Below are 17247 nucleotides of genomic sequence, written 5' to 3'. Positions count from 1 at the left end.
TGGTCTCAAACTCCTAACCTCAGGTGATCCGCCCACCTTGGCCTCTCAAATTGTTGAGATTACAGGCGTGAGCCACCGTGCCCGGCCAGAAGTTTTATTTCCAAACCCCAGGAAGGCATTACAAATAAGAGATAGAAACCCAAATTAAGCTCTGAAACAACTGGAGACAGGCCTGCCTAGGTGATCAGGAGCATCCAGGCAGCAGGGATGGGAAGCAGAAGAGATGCATTCTGGATAGGGACCTCACCCCAGAGCCTCAGTCTGTACATACATGTGACTATTCAGGGACCGGGAGTTGAGAACCAGAAACCCACCAATCCTAGTGTTGCCCTGGGTGGGAGGCAGAGAAGGCAGCAGCACGTGAGGTCAAGGACATTACCAAGTCTGACCTTGGCATTTGTTGCCTGCTCTCATCCCCAACAGTCCATAAATAAGTTATCCAGCACACCTCAGGGGTGGAGGCGGGGGAGCAAGCCAACTAGCCATAGCCTCTGGAAGAAGGGGCAGGCCAGCCTGGCACTGGGGCAGAGCTACAGCAGAATGCAGTCTGACTCGTGCTTCGGCCTCTGCCGACGCTCCCCGGCTGGGCGTCCAGATGTGGCTCCTCTCCCCTGTATCGGATTTAACAATTGGTCACTGAACTTCCTTGGAAGAGCACAAGAAGAGATTCTAGAAGAAGGGGTGTCAGGATTGGGACAGGGAGTAGGGAGAGGAAGACAGGAAGGGGCTCCAGGGGAGAGGGACAGGCAGGGGAAGGACCCTGAGAGAAGAAACCTTGAAGAGACCAGTGCAGGAATAACAGGTGTTCTGGACCCGGCAAAGCATGAGGTGGAAACCGGGAGTGTGGGCGCCCAGGCAGCAGCCCACCTGCGGTGACAGGATCCGCGTCCGCATCCGCACTGGCTGTGCTGCCTGCTGCTGTTGATACTCCTCTTGCTGAAGCTGCTGGGCCAGCTCCAAGTCGGTAAGCCCCAGCGGGCCTCGTGGCTGCTGCTGCTGCAGGGACAGAGCAATCAGGTAGTCCTGGGGAGAACAAGAGTTGTACAGTGGGCTGAGGCCCAGAGCCGTGGCTATTCAGGCAAGGTTTCCAAATCAGTTTTCCCACATCCCTCAAATTCTCTAGCTCTTTCTCCCCACAGAGCAGCACACACAGCCAAATGCATTATCTGTGGTGCCAGAGAATACACACCAAGTGAGGAGATGGTCTGAGGTAACCCAGAGAGAGAGGCATGGGTTCACATGGCCTCTAGCAGTTAAAATGTATGCAGTAAAAAGCTCTCTGAGGCACATGTGCTCTCTGCACTTTTCCTAAGTGCCCTACACACCTGGTCTACCTGCAGCTGCTTTTCTGGGGAGCCACTCCCACCTTCTGCTCCAGGCCCCTTGCCCAGGGAATGACTCAGGTGAAAGTCAGAGTCACAAAAGCAGCTGTCTCCATCCACATTGTGCAGGCTCTCCCATACGACTTGCTCCTCCTGTAGAAAGCCCTGGTCAGTGACCAGTAGGTATAAGTGACTCTACAAAGAAAAGAACAGAGCTCATTGGGGGGACAGTTGATACGGAGGCAGTTCACTGCCAGAAATCTCGGTATGAGCATGTGGACTTTTTTTTTCTTGGAGATGGAGTCTCGCTCTGTCATCCAGGCTGGAGTGCAGTGGCGCAATCTCTGCTCACCGCAAGCTCTGCCTCCCAGGTTCACACCATTCTCCTGCCTCAGCCTCCCAAGTAGCTGGGACTACAGGCACCCGCCACCATGCCTGGCTAATGTTTGGTATTTTTTTAGTAGAGACGGGGTTTCACCGTGTTAGCCAGGATGGCCTCGATCTCCTGACCTCATGATCTGCCCGCCTCGGCCTCCCAAAGTGCTGGGATTACAGGCGTGAGCCACCGCACCCAGACCCTGAGCATGCGGACCTTTTACAAATATGTGTGGCCTTGGGGGGAAGAAAGGGATGTCTAAGTGTATGTCCAGTTGGGTGTGAGCACGGTGGTCATTCTGGCTAAGCGTGGCATGGAGTCATTGGGGCTGAGATGCCACATAAGACCCTGCTCCCCCCATTTCCCATTGTTCTCTGGGCTTGCCTGATGGCTCTTAGGATAAATCCTTTGAGAACCAGAGACTCCTCCCTCTGCTGCTCAAATCCTAGAGAGCTTTGGCAGTTTCTAACTTTTGAAGACCAGCATGGTTTAAAAATTCCACTGCCCCCTGCTAGGGGAGGATCATACTTTCCTGTCCCATCAACGACAGGCTTATCCCTTATGGCTTGCTCTGGCCAGAAGATGTGAGCAGAAATGACATGTGTCATTTCCAAACAGAAGCTCTAAGCATGAGTGCACAGTGCCCCTCTCTCTCTCTGTTCCCACATATATTCCAGATAAAGGATCTTTTGTCAGCTGGGTCCCAGAGTGAAGACGGTGTGGGACAGAACCGTAGCCAGTCCACAGTGGACACACACCAGGAGCGGGAAATGAACCTTTGTTGTGGTAAACCACAGGGATTTGAGGGGTCACTTGCTACCACGGCTTAATCTAGCTGATCCCAGCTGGACCCACGAGAAAAAGGCACCAGGAAATGACAGCACCGCAGCACGCCACCCCCAAACCCGCATTACCTTATGCTTAGTCATGGTGCTAAAGTGGTTGTTTCGGAAAAAGACGCTAAGTTCACCCTCCTTAGCAGCTGCTGTCAGCTCACACAGTCCGTGGTAGGTCAGCTGGGCGGCGGTGGTCTCCAGGAACTGCTCTGCAATCAGGCCTGCCAGAAAGGGACGAGTCGGGGGAAACTTGGCTTAAATTCAAGGTCCACAACAGGAAGGACCATCCAGAGAGCCCCTGTCAAAAGCCCCGGGGGGTCAGTCCCACCTTCTGACGTCCCTTTCTTGAAACCTGGCTGTATTCATTCACTTAACAAATACTTATAATAGAGCAGCTACCTTGTGCCAGGCACTGGGGATACCTCAATGAACTAAACAGAAATTCCCCAAGCTCCTTCTTGTGAAGCTTATATCTAGTGGGATGTGGTAGGAGATGACACCCAATAAAAAATAAGCCTAAGTAGCTGTCATTCCCTCCACATACTATCCATGAGAAGGGGAGGAATGTCACCTTCTGTCACGAGGTTGGTGTCACTGGAGTGTTTGCAGGTGATGATCCTCTCCACCAGCTGGTTGTAACTCAGTTTCCCAACTGCACGCACAGCCTCAGGACTCTGCTTGGGTAGTGGGATGTGGGATACCAAAAAAATTGGGATTTTTTTTTTCTTTTTTAAGGAAGGAAATGAACAAAGCTCACAAGGACTACAACCCTATGATGAATGGTTCCTAAACACTTTTTTTTTTTTGGTCTCTCAAAAAAGAAAAAAATTTCAGGAACCATTCATCATAGGGTTGCTATGTTGCCCAGACTGGCCTCGAACTCCTCCCAAGTAGCTGGGAATACAGGCATGTGCCACCAAACCCATCTGCTTCCTGAATTTTTGATGTCTAAAGAACTGACCTATTTGCATGTAGTTTGCTTGTATTTGCATGTTACCCCCAAAATAGATTAAAATTCAAGGAATTCTGTACTGGGTCCAGTCTCTAAACACTATTTCCCTCCCAAGCCAATCTAACCCCTAACTCTCTAACCTCTACCCCACAAAAATTTGCCTCTCTCATGTCAGCTTGAGCTGGATAAGGTCCCAGTGGGCCCTCCCACCCTCACCTGTGGGTCAACAAGCCAGCCATGGTACAGAGGTATGCCTAGCAGGTCAAAGACACTGCACTCGGGTGTATACTCAAAATCAGAGACGCCTGTGAATCGCACATTGACATCCAGACCTGTGGCCAGTTTAGGCAGCACTGTCATTGCATCATCCACATTCTGGGGGTAGAAAAAAAATGATGGAGATTCTAGCCTTCTCTCCCACCACTCCACTCCCACCTGCAGAAATTAAAAATTAACTTTGCTGCTCTTCTTCCCTGATTCTCTTACAAGCCACTCCATTTCTCCCTTGCCTCAACCCTTCTCTATCTTATATAAATGAACATTGTTTTTCTTTGAGAGTCTAAGTCTAATTCTTTCATCCAGGCTGGAGTGCAGTGGTGTGATCCTAGCTCACTGCAGCCTCAAACTCTTGGTTTCAAGTGACCCTCCCACCTCAGCCTCCTGAGTAGCTGGGACTACAGGCACGCACCGCCATACCTGGCTAATTCTTGAAAAAAAAAATGGTTTTTTTTAGAGACAGGGGTATTATTATGTCGCCCAGGCTGGCCTCGAACTCCTGGCCTCAAGTGATCCTCCCGCTTTGGCATCTCAAAGTGCTGGGATTACAGGTGTGAGCACCCGGCCAATGAACATATTTTCTAGGACAAAGATAAACTCTCCTCTGACTCCTGCAGAATGAAATCATGGTTCAAGGAAACCTCTGAAGAAGCAACAAAAGCTTATCTTAGTATTACAAGATGTCCCCTTACAAACCTGCAAACCCCTATGCCTGCAGACCTTTTGCCTCACCTGCTGAAAATTAAGCTGAAGTCCCTCTGACTTCTCCTGGGGCTTGATGGACAGGAGGCAGTTTCCTACAAGAGAGGGCCCCTTATCAGCTTACCCCACCAATCATCCCAAAAGCTAAGTTTCCTCTTCTCCTGGAGAAGGCGGGTAATGTCACAGAACACAGATTTTCAGAGCTGGAAAATACTTAGAGTCTAATCCAGACTCTTCATTTCTCAGAGGAGGCGACAGCCTCATAAAGGTGAAGGGCCCACCCAGGGTCAGATACAAAAGCTAAGGGCAGAATTGGTGTTACAACCCAGGACTCCCGACACCTTTGCTTTTCATTCTCCAGCCTTGCAGAGAAGCCCCATAGACCCTTACCCTCCCTGCCGTATCAGAACCCCCAAATGGAGATCCCTGAATAGTCTGGATTTCTGGCTGAGTGGATAGCTCTGGAACCCCTTGGGTAATTCCTCTTCAACGCCCAGTCACTCACCAAGATGGGCCATGAGCTCATCCGATGTGATCACTTCCTTCTGCGGGGGGAGCTTCACCTGGAGGCAGAAGGGGTGATCACGTGTGTGCTTTCCTCCAAAGAGCACTGAAGGAAGAACCCATGGAAAGGCAAGGGGGAGCTCCAGTAGTAGGGTGGGGTAGGAAAAAAGGCTTGCAACTGGCACAAGGGAATGAATGTGAAATCTTGCAAGGCATGTGCATTTGCTAGGGAGTAGGAGATACAGGGGTAGGACAGATCTTCCTCCTTTTTTTTTTTCTTTGTTTTTAGGAACATCTTATCTCATTTGCTCAAGCTGGAGAAATAGGGAGAATAATCTGAAAAGTTTTGACTAGTTTGAGGACATCAGGATGATCAAGGAAGTAAGTCAGGGAAGAGTACTCCCTGATATTTTTTGCACCCCTAACTGCATGTTCTCTTACCTTCCACTGAAGAAAGAGGATGTTCATGATGGCAAGGAGAGGGCAAGGGCCGTTAGTGCTCTGGGTGATGATGGGTGTCCGTTCTCCTTTCCAAGGGATCCACTTGACACAGTAGAAATCTGGCTCAGGCTGTCGGGTCCTGGGGGACTGAGGAAGCTCCTGGGGCGTGGAGCATGCCCTTATTGTCTCTACTTCAGGCAGTGTCCCAAGGGTTGGCCCCGGTGGAGCTGAGCTAGCTTCAGGCAGAGGGGACTCAAGGTTGTCCCCACACTGGCTAGGCAGCAAAGCTTGGTCTGCTGGCTCCCGTTCTCCAGCCTCCCCATCAGCATCTCTTGCATCTGTGTCCTGAGGGTGCTCATCTGGGCCTGCCAGAACCTCATGGTTTTCAGGGATGACTGCTTCTGCAGTCCCGGCCTTACCAGGGGCTGGATCCTCAGGCTGATGGTATTCCATGGTCAAAAGGGACTCGGCTGAGGGGCACTGAAGGTGTTTACTAACCTCAGGGACTTGCCTAAGCCAGGCTTGGGATGCAAAAGAGTGACCTGTCCAATAAGAAGGAAATCAGTGGGCTGGAAAGCAAACTAACCCAGAAAAGTCTTGGAAAAGGAATGTAGTGTAGAAGGCTGGCTAGTGTTTGTGCAGTAACTCCTGGCTATGGGCAGTATATGTGTAAACAGAAGGGCACCGTGCTGAGCTCTTTCCACCTCTAACTTGCTGTGACCAGATGAGACCAAGAGGTCGTGGGGCTTCCAGACTTGGGAGGGAAGACTGGTGGGATTGAACACATGGGTGGAGCCAGCTTCCCTGAAACAGATCATGACAGGGAAGGGAGAAAAGACAGAGAGAAAGGGAGAGCGCAAAGGAGAAAGAAGGATAAGAGGTGGAGAAAGAAATGTTAAATCTACGCTAATGGTTATTAATATGATGATCTTTAGCTTACTCTAATAGGCATCACATCAGTAACCCCCTCATAGCCATGACAGAGATAATTCCTCTGCCCTACCCCACACCCTGCCCCTTCACACAACATACTAAGAATACACAGTGCTTGTATGTTTAGGGATACCTTCTCTCTGCCTCACCCAAGGATAAAAAGATTAAGTCACATAGTACTTGGGGTGAAGAATGGAGGAGGCACAGAGAGTCAGTTTCATGCCCCTAAAGGTGAAATGCTGGTGAGGAAGGGGAAGTCTTCCACCTCAAAGGGCTCTACTGAACCTTACACAATCCCAAACCACAGTATAAAGGCCTTGGGAGGGGTTTCCTGTAAGCTGGGAGGGGAAATGTAGGTGGTGGGGGCTGGAATCAGAGACTGGTTTTGATAAATAACTTCAGATTAGGGGCACAAAAAGCACTCCCCACAAGTTCTTCCAGTAAGCTTCTCTTTAAAAAAAAAATTAATAAAGATATCAAATTTCTTTTAATTAAATTGAGACAAGGTCTTGCTTTGTTGCCTAGGCTGGTCTCAACTCCTGGGGGCCCAAGCAATCCGCCCTCCTCAGCCTGCCAAAGGACTGGGATTACAGGCATGAGCCACGGTGCCTGGACCCAGTAAGCATCTCTTGACAGCTAGAGTTGAGACAGCAACTTTTCCTCAGTTCATTTTTTTTCCGCAGAAACTACCTAAACCCAGAGGTACTCTCTTGCCTGCTATTTCTATGAAATATGAAAATGCTGATTATTAATTTACATAACAATACTTCCTGTACATTCACCTACCTAAAGTTTTATGTCTATTCCCATCCAAGTGGTTTTATTTATTTTTATTTTTTTGAGACGGAGTTTTGCTCTTGTTGCCTAGGTTGGAGTGCAATGGTGCGACCTCGGCTCACTGCAACCTCTGCCTGCTGGGTTCAAGTGATTCTCCTGCCTCAGCCTCCCGAGTAGCTGGGATTACAGGCATGCAACACCATGCCCAGCTAATTTTGTATTTTTTAGTAGAGATGGAGTTTCTCCATGTTGGTCAGGCTGGTCTTGAACTTCCGACCTCAGGTGATCCTCCCACCTTGGCCTCCCAAAGTGCTGGGATTACAGGCATGAGCCACCGTGCCCAGTCCTCTCCAGGTCATTTTAGATGTGAACAGCGGACCTGTTTAACCTGTTCTCTATCAGCACTGGAGGCACATTGAGGCAAGCACAGATAGACATTTAACTAATACTGTGGGTATAAATAATAAAAAACCACAAATCCTGCCCTTTGGAAAACATCTGCCTTCAATCTCCTTGCTCCCCTCCCACTCTTTATCAGGGAGAGAAACAGGGAGAAATTAAACTAGTTAGGGGCCAGGCGCGGTGGCTCACGCCTGTAATCCCAGCACTTTGAGAGGCTGAGGCGGGCAGATTACTTGAGGTCAGGAGATCGAGACCATCCTGGCTAACATGGCAAAACCCTGTCTGTATTGAAAGTACAAAAATTAGCCAGGTGTGTTGGCACGTGCCTGTAGTCACAGCTGCTCGGGAGGCTGAGGTGGGAGAATTGCTTGAACCTGGGAGGCAGGGATTGCAGTGAGCTGAGATGGTGACACTGCACTACAGCCTGGGTGACAGAGCGAAACTCCATCTCAAAAATAAAACAAAACAAAATAAAATAAAATAAATTAAACTAGTTAGAAATCTTGTCTTTTCTCCACCCTCCTCCCAGCCTGAGACTGCTTCCTTCTTGTAAACCTACAGGAATTTGGGGCTAGGGGAAGGCCTGGGAGATGAGGTTGAGGAACATTTAAGTTACTGAAACAAAATAAGCCTAGTCACTCAAATTGATTATCCTCTTGATTCACATATGTTTATGCTAGCTGCATATCATTTACGTGTTGTTAATTTAGAATCAGAGTAGCAAAAATTGCCTGCAGGCCTTACACTTTTTTTTCTCTCTCTTTCTCTCTCTCCTTTCCTTCTCCCCTTAAATGACACTTAGGGTGAACCTCAAAGCAGATACCAGAGCCTGGAAAAGTGAAAAAGCTTGAAGAAAAGCAGGCCTTGGCCGGGCACAGTGGCTCACACCTGTATCCCAGCACTTTGAGAGGCCGAGGCAGGCGGATCACCTGAGGTCAGGAGCTCAAGATCAGCCTGGCTAACATGGCGAAACCCCATCTCTACTAAAAATACAAAAATTAGCCGGGCACGGTGGCGGGCACCTGTAATCCCAGCTACTCAGGAGGCTGAGGCAGGAGAATTGCTTGAACCCCGGAGGTGGAGGTTGCAGTAAGCCAAGATTGTGCCTCTGCACTCCAGCCTGGGTGAGAAGAGTGAGACTCTTGCCTCCAAAAAAAAAAGAAAAAAAGAAAAAAAAAAAAAAGAAAAGCAGGCCTCATTTTTTATATTTTCTCTCCAGTGCCAGAAATGATCAATGATGAAGTGGGGGTTGGGCAGCTAGCTGGCTGGAGAGGTGAGCCAAAGGAACCCAGGAGTGGACACCTGAGGGAGTGGGGTCTCAGAGGAACTGGGCAGAGCTAAATGGGCTAAGTCTTAAGAGGCAGGGGCAGGAAATGTAATGGAGGCTTTCTACTCTACAACGTCCAATCCTGCTGGGGAGGGCATGGAGTATTTCAGAGTAGGAAAGAATGAGGGAGAGGATAGTCAGATAAATCAAAGTTTCATTCTTTTCCTCCTCTTTCTTAGCTCGTCAAATCCTACACTTTCTCTCCAGCTGGAATTATGGTGGTGAGTGAGGGAGTTAAAATAACCCTGGCTCCTCCCTAATCAATGGCAGTAGAGAGCCGAAAGTTGGAAGAAGCACGTAAAACAGGTATGTAGCTTCAAGAAGACACTCCTCCTCTGTAGAAACAGTTCCCTTACTGTCTCACACCAATCTCCTTCTTAGTCTGACCTATGTCTTTGTGCAATCAATAGTTTAGATTTTCATCTCAGAATATGTCAACCATGGCCACAGTGCCCTGTCTACTTGCTCACAAGGAGAGGGGGAAGGTTTCGTGCTTTCATTAAAAGGAGGAGGACCAAGCAGCATCCCCTTTACATGTCTCTCCTGACTTAGCTCCTCTAAGCAATCCAGACTTGCAGACCAAAGGTGGAAGGACAGCAGGTGTCAGCTCCCCAAAGCTGGAGAGGAAATAGAGAAGGGTGGGAGAAGAGGTGAAGAAGATGATTAAAATAAAGTTTTTACCTTAAAGAAGTGGGTGCTGTTCCAAGATTGAGAAGGAGGGTTCAGCCGTGGCAATGAGATGGGGGAGATAGGTGCAATGAAGGGGGCTGCCAGTGCCAGCTGCCTTCCAGCTGTCAACGCCTGAGCTTATACAGGTTTACACAGCTTTATAAGCGACGGTCCAGGCTGGGTTGTGGCCACTTCCGGACTCACGCCCAGTACTGGGGGCACTGGAGGAGGGTGAAGGCAGGCAGGGACGAGCCAAGGTGCTCCAGGTCGCTCAGAGAGTCTTCAGGATTCCTGAGTCGCCGAGTCTATGGCATGCGCTCCGGGCCCTGACTACAAGCTGGTTTTCAAAGGAAGTTTGTGGTTTTTCTTTTCTTCTCTCTCTCTTTTTTGTTCTCATCAGGACGAAGAAAAATTAGGCAAGGACAAGCTCCCTGGAGGAGGAGGGGCCTGCCCAGCGCTGGTGGATTTCTATCAGGACTTTCTGACCCGGTCAGCAGCTTTGTGATCAGCAGAGAGGGAGCGAGAAACAGGAGAGAAAAACAACAGACCCTTTCTCTTCCCTCTGCCTGCCTCTAGAAGGGACGGAGCGCTTGTGCCTCTCTGGTGAGAATAGGGAAGAGCAAGTGCCCTTGCTAAGTAGGGAGGAGCAGGGCTGGACAGAAGCAGCTTGTTGGATCTGGGCTCTCTCTCTGGGTATGGCAGTCCTTTGCCCTGGATCCACAGAAGCAGGACCAAAGAGCACGATATTTGCATGTATTACTCAATTAATGTTAAAAACAAACAAACAAACAAACCCAGCTCTTTTCCCTCTGGAGCCCTCCAGAGAGCTCCTTTCCAAGTCCTTGCTGTATAATTTTAAGTCTAGAAATGAAACTGGTTGGGTTGTGCACCTGGTAGAGTGCAGAGGGTGTGGTAGAAGCCCCAGGCTCTGGGCGCGATGGCTGACGCCTGTAATCCCAGCACTTTGGGAAGCCAAGGCGGGCGGATCACAAGGTCAAGAGATCAAGACCAACCTGGCCAACATAGTGAAACCCCATCTCTACTAAAAATACAAAAATTAGCAGGGCATGGTGGCACATGCCTGTAGTCCCAGCTACTCGGGAGGCTGAGGCAGGAGAATCGCTTGAACCCGGGAGGCGGAGGTTGCAGTGAGCCAAGATCCTGCCACTGCACTCCAGCCTGAAGACGGAGCAAGACTCCGTCTCAAAAAGAAGAAGAAGAAGAAGAAAAGAACTGGCAGAGCAGGCAGGAGATCCAACACCCCTGTGCTCTGGATCTTGGTTCCACTGCAGGTCTCTCATCAGTCACCTCCTCTCGATTTACAGCTGGGGAAGCAGGAAAAGCTGGTGTGAGGCTGACGGTAGGAAATAAAGGGATAGATAAATAAATGAGGGAATTTTTGATGATGAGTGTCCATTTATTTGCAGTACCTGCACTACTCTGCGGCTGGAAAGTGGCAGTTAAGGGAGGTTGGAACCTAACTCCACATTCTGAAGGGTTCCCTAAACTCTATGTACAGGGCCGCCACAGGATGAAATTTCAAGCAACTCTAAAGGCTGAAAGAGCAATTGGAACAATTAGGGTGGCAGAGAGCAAAAAGCCAAGGTTACAACCGTCCAAGAAAGGAAGAAGATATTTGCCGAGGCTGTAGAAAAAAACAGGCTACAGAGTTGCAAAGGGAGAAGCAGCAGGAGTTGGCAGGAGACTGTAGGTGTTCACAAGAGGGGTCAAAGATTATTCTAATGTTCTCCTAACATGAACAACCACAAAATTGGTGGCGATTGAGTCAGTTTGGTAAAGGGCAGAATTTCTAGAAAGAAGATGATCTGTTTTGCCAAGTGTCATTTAAAATGTCACCAGATGCTCGGTGAGATATATGTAAAGATGTTATACTTGGCCTGATCTGAGAGGGAAAGTTCAGATGCCACAATAATGGGTTACTGTGACACATACACATTTGTTTACCAAACGACTGATCCCTCAGAAAACGATCCTTCCCTCGGTTGCTAGGGTCATTGCGGAGTTGAGGGACTACGTTTCCCACGTCGCCCCACGCCACGCCCCCTTGGCCTCGCCGGAAAGACGTCCCAGGAGCCTCTGGGCGTAGAGCCCCGCCTCCGCCGCTGGGGGCGGGGCGACGCCGGACTCCGGAGCGCCCGCTTACGCAGTTCCTCCCGGGGTCGGAGGCCGATTCGCCGTGTGGCGGGTTCGAGTCCCGCCTCCTGACTCTGGCCTCTAGTCCCTGAGTCCCGGGCGGGCTGCATTCGCCGGGGAAACCTCTCCTCGACCAGGGGCACCTCTACTCGACCAGGGGCGACGGCGTACTTTGGGCTTCATCATGGAGGACTACCTGCAGGGTTGTCGAGCTGCTCTGCAGGTAACGAATCCCTGTCTGTGACTGTAAGGAATGGAGCACGGGGTCCAGGAAGGACGAAGACGTGGGATCTGGGGGAGCCTCGACGGTCCGTGTGGAGGGAACACTGAGTTGTGGGGAGGGGGGTTGGGGCCTGATCAGTTTTGGGGCATGAGGAGCGAGGAGCGAGAAGCCAGTTTAGGAGCGTGAGAATGCTGCTTGTTCAGTCTCCCGGTTTTTGGCTCCCCGCCTTTGGGGTCCGCCTGAGAGCGGGGAGAAGTCTTGGGTCTGAATCCTGCATTTGAGCCTCTGCTTGCTGTCATCTTGGTCAGTTCCGTCAAAAGAACCAGGACTGTGCCGCCGCCAGCCTAGCCCCGCGAGGTGTGTTTATTCTTTTCTCCCCGCCCCTCTTTGAGTTCTCCGCACCCAAGGCTTTGCTTGGCCCACTGGCCTCCAGGTGAACCTCGGGGGTGTGGAGGGAACCGGTGCTCACGGCTTTATTTCCTCCGAATGGCAGTTTCTGTCTGGCGGGCTGAACTCATTTCTAGGTTAGAAGTAGTCACAGTATTTTACTTTAAGTCAGTGTTTTTAAGCCAAACATACAAAATCCATCAGGTATATTTGTTGACCCACAACCAGCATTCCTTTGCCTCCAGGTTTCTCCTTTGGCCTTAACGCACACAAATGACATAAAAATTCTCCACTTGGAAGGGATAAGCACAAAGTGTGTTTGGAATCAAAACCATAAATATGACTACTCAATGCTTTGTGGCTTATTTTTGGTGCTCTCTGACTCAGCTGGACTCACCCAGCCATGCTGAGCCGTCATGAGGCATTAGGCTGTTATCCCCAGTTAGCAGCAAAAAGCTAACCAGAGACAGGCTCCAGGAGGTCACCCGGCCCCTCTACTTTGAGTTATACTGCCCTGAAGAAACCTAGATAGACGGCTTGCTGAGCTTTCCTTTTTAGATATCTTAAACTCTACAAATTCCCCTGAGGGACAGATTCTGGTCTTTAACAAATCCTGAAAGTCACTTAATTCCTGCTGCAGACTCAGCTGCTGGAATAAATGAATTGTCTTCATATTGAATTGGGGAGAAGGTCCATTTTAACACCAATTACATAGACATTTTCCTTGTGAAAAACAAATTTGGGGAGTTATTTCAATGCATAAGGCCATTTGGAACCAATCCCTTTTTGTTACCTCTGAGTCCACCACAGGGTGCTTATTGGAGGACTAATGTAGAGTTTTTGGGGCACCGTTCTAAGTGCTAAACAGTTGGATTTTGCCCCCCAGTAACCCAAATGACGGGTCTCTTCCACCATTTGGTAAAGTGCCCTTGGACCTGAAACCTCACCAAATAGTATTTCTTTGCATGCATCTACTCTCCAGTATATATCCTCCAGAGCCTCCCCCCACCCCCAGGTTAGTAGTATATTCTCTATTTTTATTTTGTATTTGTTTATTTATTTTCAGCCAGGGTCTCACTCTGTTGCCCTGGCTGGAGTGCAATGGTGTGATCACCTCCCCGGCTCAAGTGATCCTCCCACCTCAGCCTCCCGAAAAAGCTGCGACTATAGGCAGTGCCACCATGCAGGGCTAATTTTTTGTATTTTTATAGAGACAGGGTCTCGCCATGCTGCCCAATCTGGTTTCAAACTCCTGGACTCAAACAATCCCCCTGGCTTGGCTTCCCAAAGTGTTGGAATTACAGGTGTTAGCCACTGTACCCAGCCCGAATAGTATATTCTCTACAGCAATATGAAGCTGGAAAAATACTTGATTTTTCCAATATTGCTGGCATCTCGACCTTTCTCTCCCTGCATTCATCCCCCAAGGAGCAAGATCTAGATCTTCCTTTCAAACTTGTGAACTTGTGAAAGGCGAGATTGTGTCTTAGAGCTTTCATCATCACATAGCCTCTCCAGGGCCTGGAGAAATGAGAAAATTAGACTCTAGGAAGGTTAACAGGGGAACTGATGGCAAGACATACTGGTAGATGCCAACAATTTAACTTGCTTTAATTTTTTTTTTTTTTTTTGAGATGGACTCACTCTGTCGCCCAGGCTGGAGTAGGCTCACTGCAACCTCCACTTCCCGAATTCAAGCGATTCTTCTGCCTCAGCCTCCTGAGTAGCTGGGATTACAAGTGTGCACCACTATGCCTGGCTAAGTTTTGTATTTTTAGTAGAGACAGGGTGTCACCCTGTTGGACAGGCTGGTCTTGAACTCCTGACCTCAAGTGATATGCCTGCCTTGGTCTCCCAAAGTGCTGGGATTATAGGCATGAGCCACCACACCCAGCCTAGATTGCTTTAAATTATAGAAGTAGTAAATGTGTATTTCATGAACAAATTTAAATACCAAAGGGATATGAAATGAAAAAGATAAAGATCATTTTTCTTTTCTCCTCTCCATCCAGTTCTCCAGAGGACACCGTTAAGTTTCTTGTGTAAAGAGAGAGAGGTGATTTAGACAGATACACTCTTAAGTTTGAATGTTTCTGTTAAACTACAGTTTAATTATAACTTGCAGAAAATCATGAATGCTTCTCTTTGCGCAGGATAAAGACAGCTGGTAATCCAGCCAAGTCTCCCGTTGCTACCATATTTTTAGTATTTGATACCACAGAAATTTTCTATAGCCTCTGCCACAGAGACAATAGGATGTTCCATTAAAAAAAAATCATTTAACCAAATGTCCTATTTATGGTGACTCATCTTTCACTTCTGAGGGGAGAAATCTTTGCTTCAGGGTGGGGCTGCATTGCAGTTTAGGTGTTCATCCAGGACCCCTTGGATAATGTAGTGTGTGCAGTTCTCAGGCATGAGGCAGGAATCAGGAGCTGGCTCTCCTTAGAAATTTGCAGTCCTGGCATCAGTATTGTTCCTGTTTTCTCTGCTGAGAGGGTTTGTCTCTCTCTGGCTTTCTGTCTCGTTTATTTTTCTCCCTAATTAACTATTCTGAAGAGTAGTTATCATACCATATTCAGCTTTAGAAGGGAAGTGGTTTACTTTGCCAGGCCTAGAATCCCCTCCCTGCCCACTCCTCTTGAGGCCACAAAGAACATATCAGGATAAGAGAGTCATTTCAACTAGTGGGTGTTTATTCATTTATTTATTTTAATTAATTAATTTTTTTTTTTTTTTTTTTTTGAGACGAAGTCTCGCTCTGTCACCAGGCTGGAGTACAGTTGCATGATCTCGGCTCACTGCAACCTCCGCCTCCCAGGTTCAAGTGATTTTCCTGCCTCAGCCTCCCGAGTAGCGGGGACTACAGGCATGTGCCACCATGCCCAGCTAATTTTTGTATTTTTAGTAGAAACTGGGTTTCACCATGTTGGCCAGGATGGTCTCAATTTCTTGACCTCGTGGTCGGCCCACCTTGGCCTCCCAAAGTGCTGGGATCACAGGCGTGAGCCACCGCGCCTGGCCAACTAGTGGGTCTTTAAAAAAAAGAAAAAAGAAAAAAAGTTTGTATTTATTTACTTGTGGCCCTCAGATTGTATTTTTTCCATTGGCAGCTTAGATTTCCTCATGCTGCTAAGTATTAGCTGTATTTTCCCTGAACTCTTTCTCTGATGGTCAGAAAACTGAGGCTGTTTGGCTTGTGCTTTCAGCTGATGGAGGATGGGCTTGGAATTAGGGGTTACACATGTTTTTCTTAAATAAAGAAGAGAATGATGTCTTATAAGTTGGGCAGCCCCACACATGGTTTGCCCAGGGCAGTCTTGGTTTTCCCCTGTGTAATCATTAATAGCACCCCTTTTCATTCTCATAAGCGTCCCAGTTTGAACAATCAAATATATAGTCACCCACCACATAAGCCATGTTAAGGATCAGGGATACATGACCATGAAAAGACAGGGAGCTCCTTAAGATAGAAGTTAAGGTCTGTCTCAGAGCCACAAGTGCTAGAAGCTGGAGGTTTAGAGGAAGAGGATTTCTCTGGGCTGGGTGTTCAGGAAGGCTTCACAGAGAAAGACATTAGGTAGACTTGAACAATGGGGAGAAGTAAAGAAAGAAGATGGGAGATCACATCTTTACTATTTACAGCGTAGGCACTTATGGTACTATCTCATTTAATCCTCCTAACAACATCATGAAATTGGTTACGATATTATTCTCATTTTTTTTGTTTGTTTTTTTGAGATGGAGTCTCACACTGTCACCCAGGCTGGAGTGCAATGGTGGGATCTCGGCTCACTGCAACCTCCGCCTCCCGGGTTCAAGCAATTCTCCCTGCCTCAGCCTCTGGAGTAGCGGAGATTACAGGCACCTGCCACCACACCCGGCTAATTTTTGTGCTTTTTAGTTTCACCATGCTTGCCAGGCTGGTCTCGAACCCCTGACCTGAGGTGATTCGCCCACCTTGGCCTCCCAAAGTGCTGGGATTATAGGTGTGAGCCACCGCGCTCGGCCTATTCTCATTTTTATATGAGGAAAATGAGGCTTAGAGGGTCCAAAGTCCTGCAAGAAGTAAGAAGCAGAGCTGGAATTCAACCCCAAAGTCTGTGATCTTTTCAAATAGTAGTTCTGCATTCAAACAGAGAACAAATAGTGCAAAGGGCAGAGCTGGGAATGTGCACATCATGGTTTGCGGGTGGTGAATAGTCCAGTCAGGCCGGGATGACAGTGGGTGTTGACAGGGGAGAGGAATGCTGCCGCCTCCCTTGGTCACTCCAGTTCCAAGATTTGCTACAAGTCCCAAAGTATTCCTTTTGTATTCATTCCTTTTGGTTGCTGTCTAGGTTTGGCTGAGCGCAAGGGGTTCATTGTTCACCTTCCTCTGTAGATGGTTTCTCCTGACTTCAGAACCATACCACTGTATTTGGTCCCTACTTTGTGCTTTTCTGCTTAGCATTCTCTTCATGGTAAGGATCTAACTGAACCTGATTCAGCTGCTGCTTGCAGTGAAGCAACACTGATGTAAATGAGCGTGGAAAGGTTCTCCAGCATCTCTTTGGACCCTGCAGTAGGTCTCTCCTGCTTGCTCTGCCTTTTCTCCACTGCTCTTATGTTTTTCCTCCAGTCAGGGCCATATGCCTCATGTTTATATAGTTTCCTCTCTAGAGAACACTCGCTCCCCCTAACTGCTTCAGTGAGCAAGTTATTTCTGCAGCCTCTTATCTCAAATGCTTTGCTGTCACTTTGGTCCACAGCCATTTGGGCAGTTCTTGGTCTCCAGGAAACAGAGGTCTCTGGTATCAGGAGGAGGAATTACAAGTCAGAGGAGTTACTATAGGACTGGGGTATTGGGTAGAATTCTTACTGCTTTGGAAAAAAGTAAAGAATCCCCCTACCCCAGTGCTGTTCAGTATGAATGGGCCTTTGCTTCCACACTTTTTTTTTTTTTTGAGACAGAGTCTCGCTCGGT

At 48.5% G+C, this 17247-nt stretch overlaps 2 protein-coding genes across 38 annotated transcripts in view; one reads left to right on the top strand and one right to left on the bottom strand.

The window, feature by feature from the left end:
* Positions 1-78: 78 nt before the first annotated feature.
* Positions 79-11665, bottom strand: MINDY1 (MINDY lysine 48 deubiquitinase 1). 32 transcript variants are annotated; one of them, XM_063813722.1, is made up of 11 exons: positions 11471-11593; positions 9530-10228; positions 5410-5951; positions 4970-5027; positions 4495-4559; positions 3703-3861; positions 3106-3211; positions 2613-2755; positions 1326-1517; positions 868-1023; positions 79-611 (listed from the first exon to the last, which is right to left on the bottom strand). In XM_063813722.1, the coding sequence occupies exons 3-11, from the start codon at positions 5860-5862 to the stop codon at positions 531-533; spliced, it is 1413 nt and encodes a 470-aa protein (XP_063669792.1). In that variant the 5' UTR covers positions 5863-5951; positions 9530-10228; positions 11471-11593; the 3' UTR covers positions 79-530. The 32 variants fall into 32 exon arrangements, with proteins under 32 accessions (XP_063669792.1, XP_063669794.1, XP_063669796.1 ...); XM_063813724.1 differs by having other exon boundaries at positions 3106-3208; positions 9530-10871; positions 11471-11590; XM_063813726.1 differs by having other exon boundaries at positions 3106-3208; positions 5410-6213; positions 11471-11582.
* Positions 11570-17247, top strand: part of PRUNE1 (prune exopolyphosphatase 1) — a 27379-nt gene continuing 21701 nt past the window's right edge. The window contains exon 1 of one of the 6 annotated variants that reach the window (XM_016934839.3): positions 11570-11894. In XM_016934839.3, the coding sequence (XP_016790328.1) occupies positions 11856-11894 (39 nt within the window). In that variant the 5' untranslated portion in view covers positions 11570-11855. 6 annotated transcript variants of the gene reach the window in all.

The sequence above is a fragment of the Pan troglodytes genome, chromosome 1 (assembly GCF_028858775.2).
Source record: "Pan troglodytes isolate AG18354 chromosome 1, NHGRI_mPanTro3-v2.0_pri, whole genome shotgun sequence".
NCBI lineage: Eukaryota > Metazoa > Chordata > Mammalia > Primates > Hominidae > Pan > Pan troglodytes.
Note: the sequence above shows the minus strand (reverse complement) of the source record. Positions and strands in the feature narration are given on the sequence as shown.

What these genes read in the sequence shown, in the direction of transcription:
- MINDY1 (XM_016926745.4), bottom strand. An exon ending in TTCAGCTTAATTTTCAGCAG is followed by an intron (nt 3,862 to 4,494) that starts GTGAGGCAAAAG and finishes TTCTACCCCCAG; the next exon opens with AATGTGGATGATGCAATGAC. An exon ending in AGCAGCTGCAGGTAGACCAG is followed by an intron (nt 1,024 to 1,325) that starts GTGTGTAGGGCA and finishes TGTTCTCCCCAG; the next exon opens with GACTACCTGATTGCTCTGTC.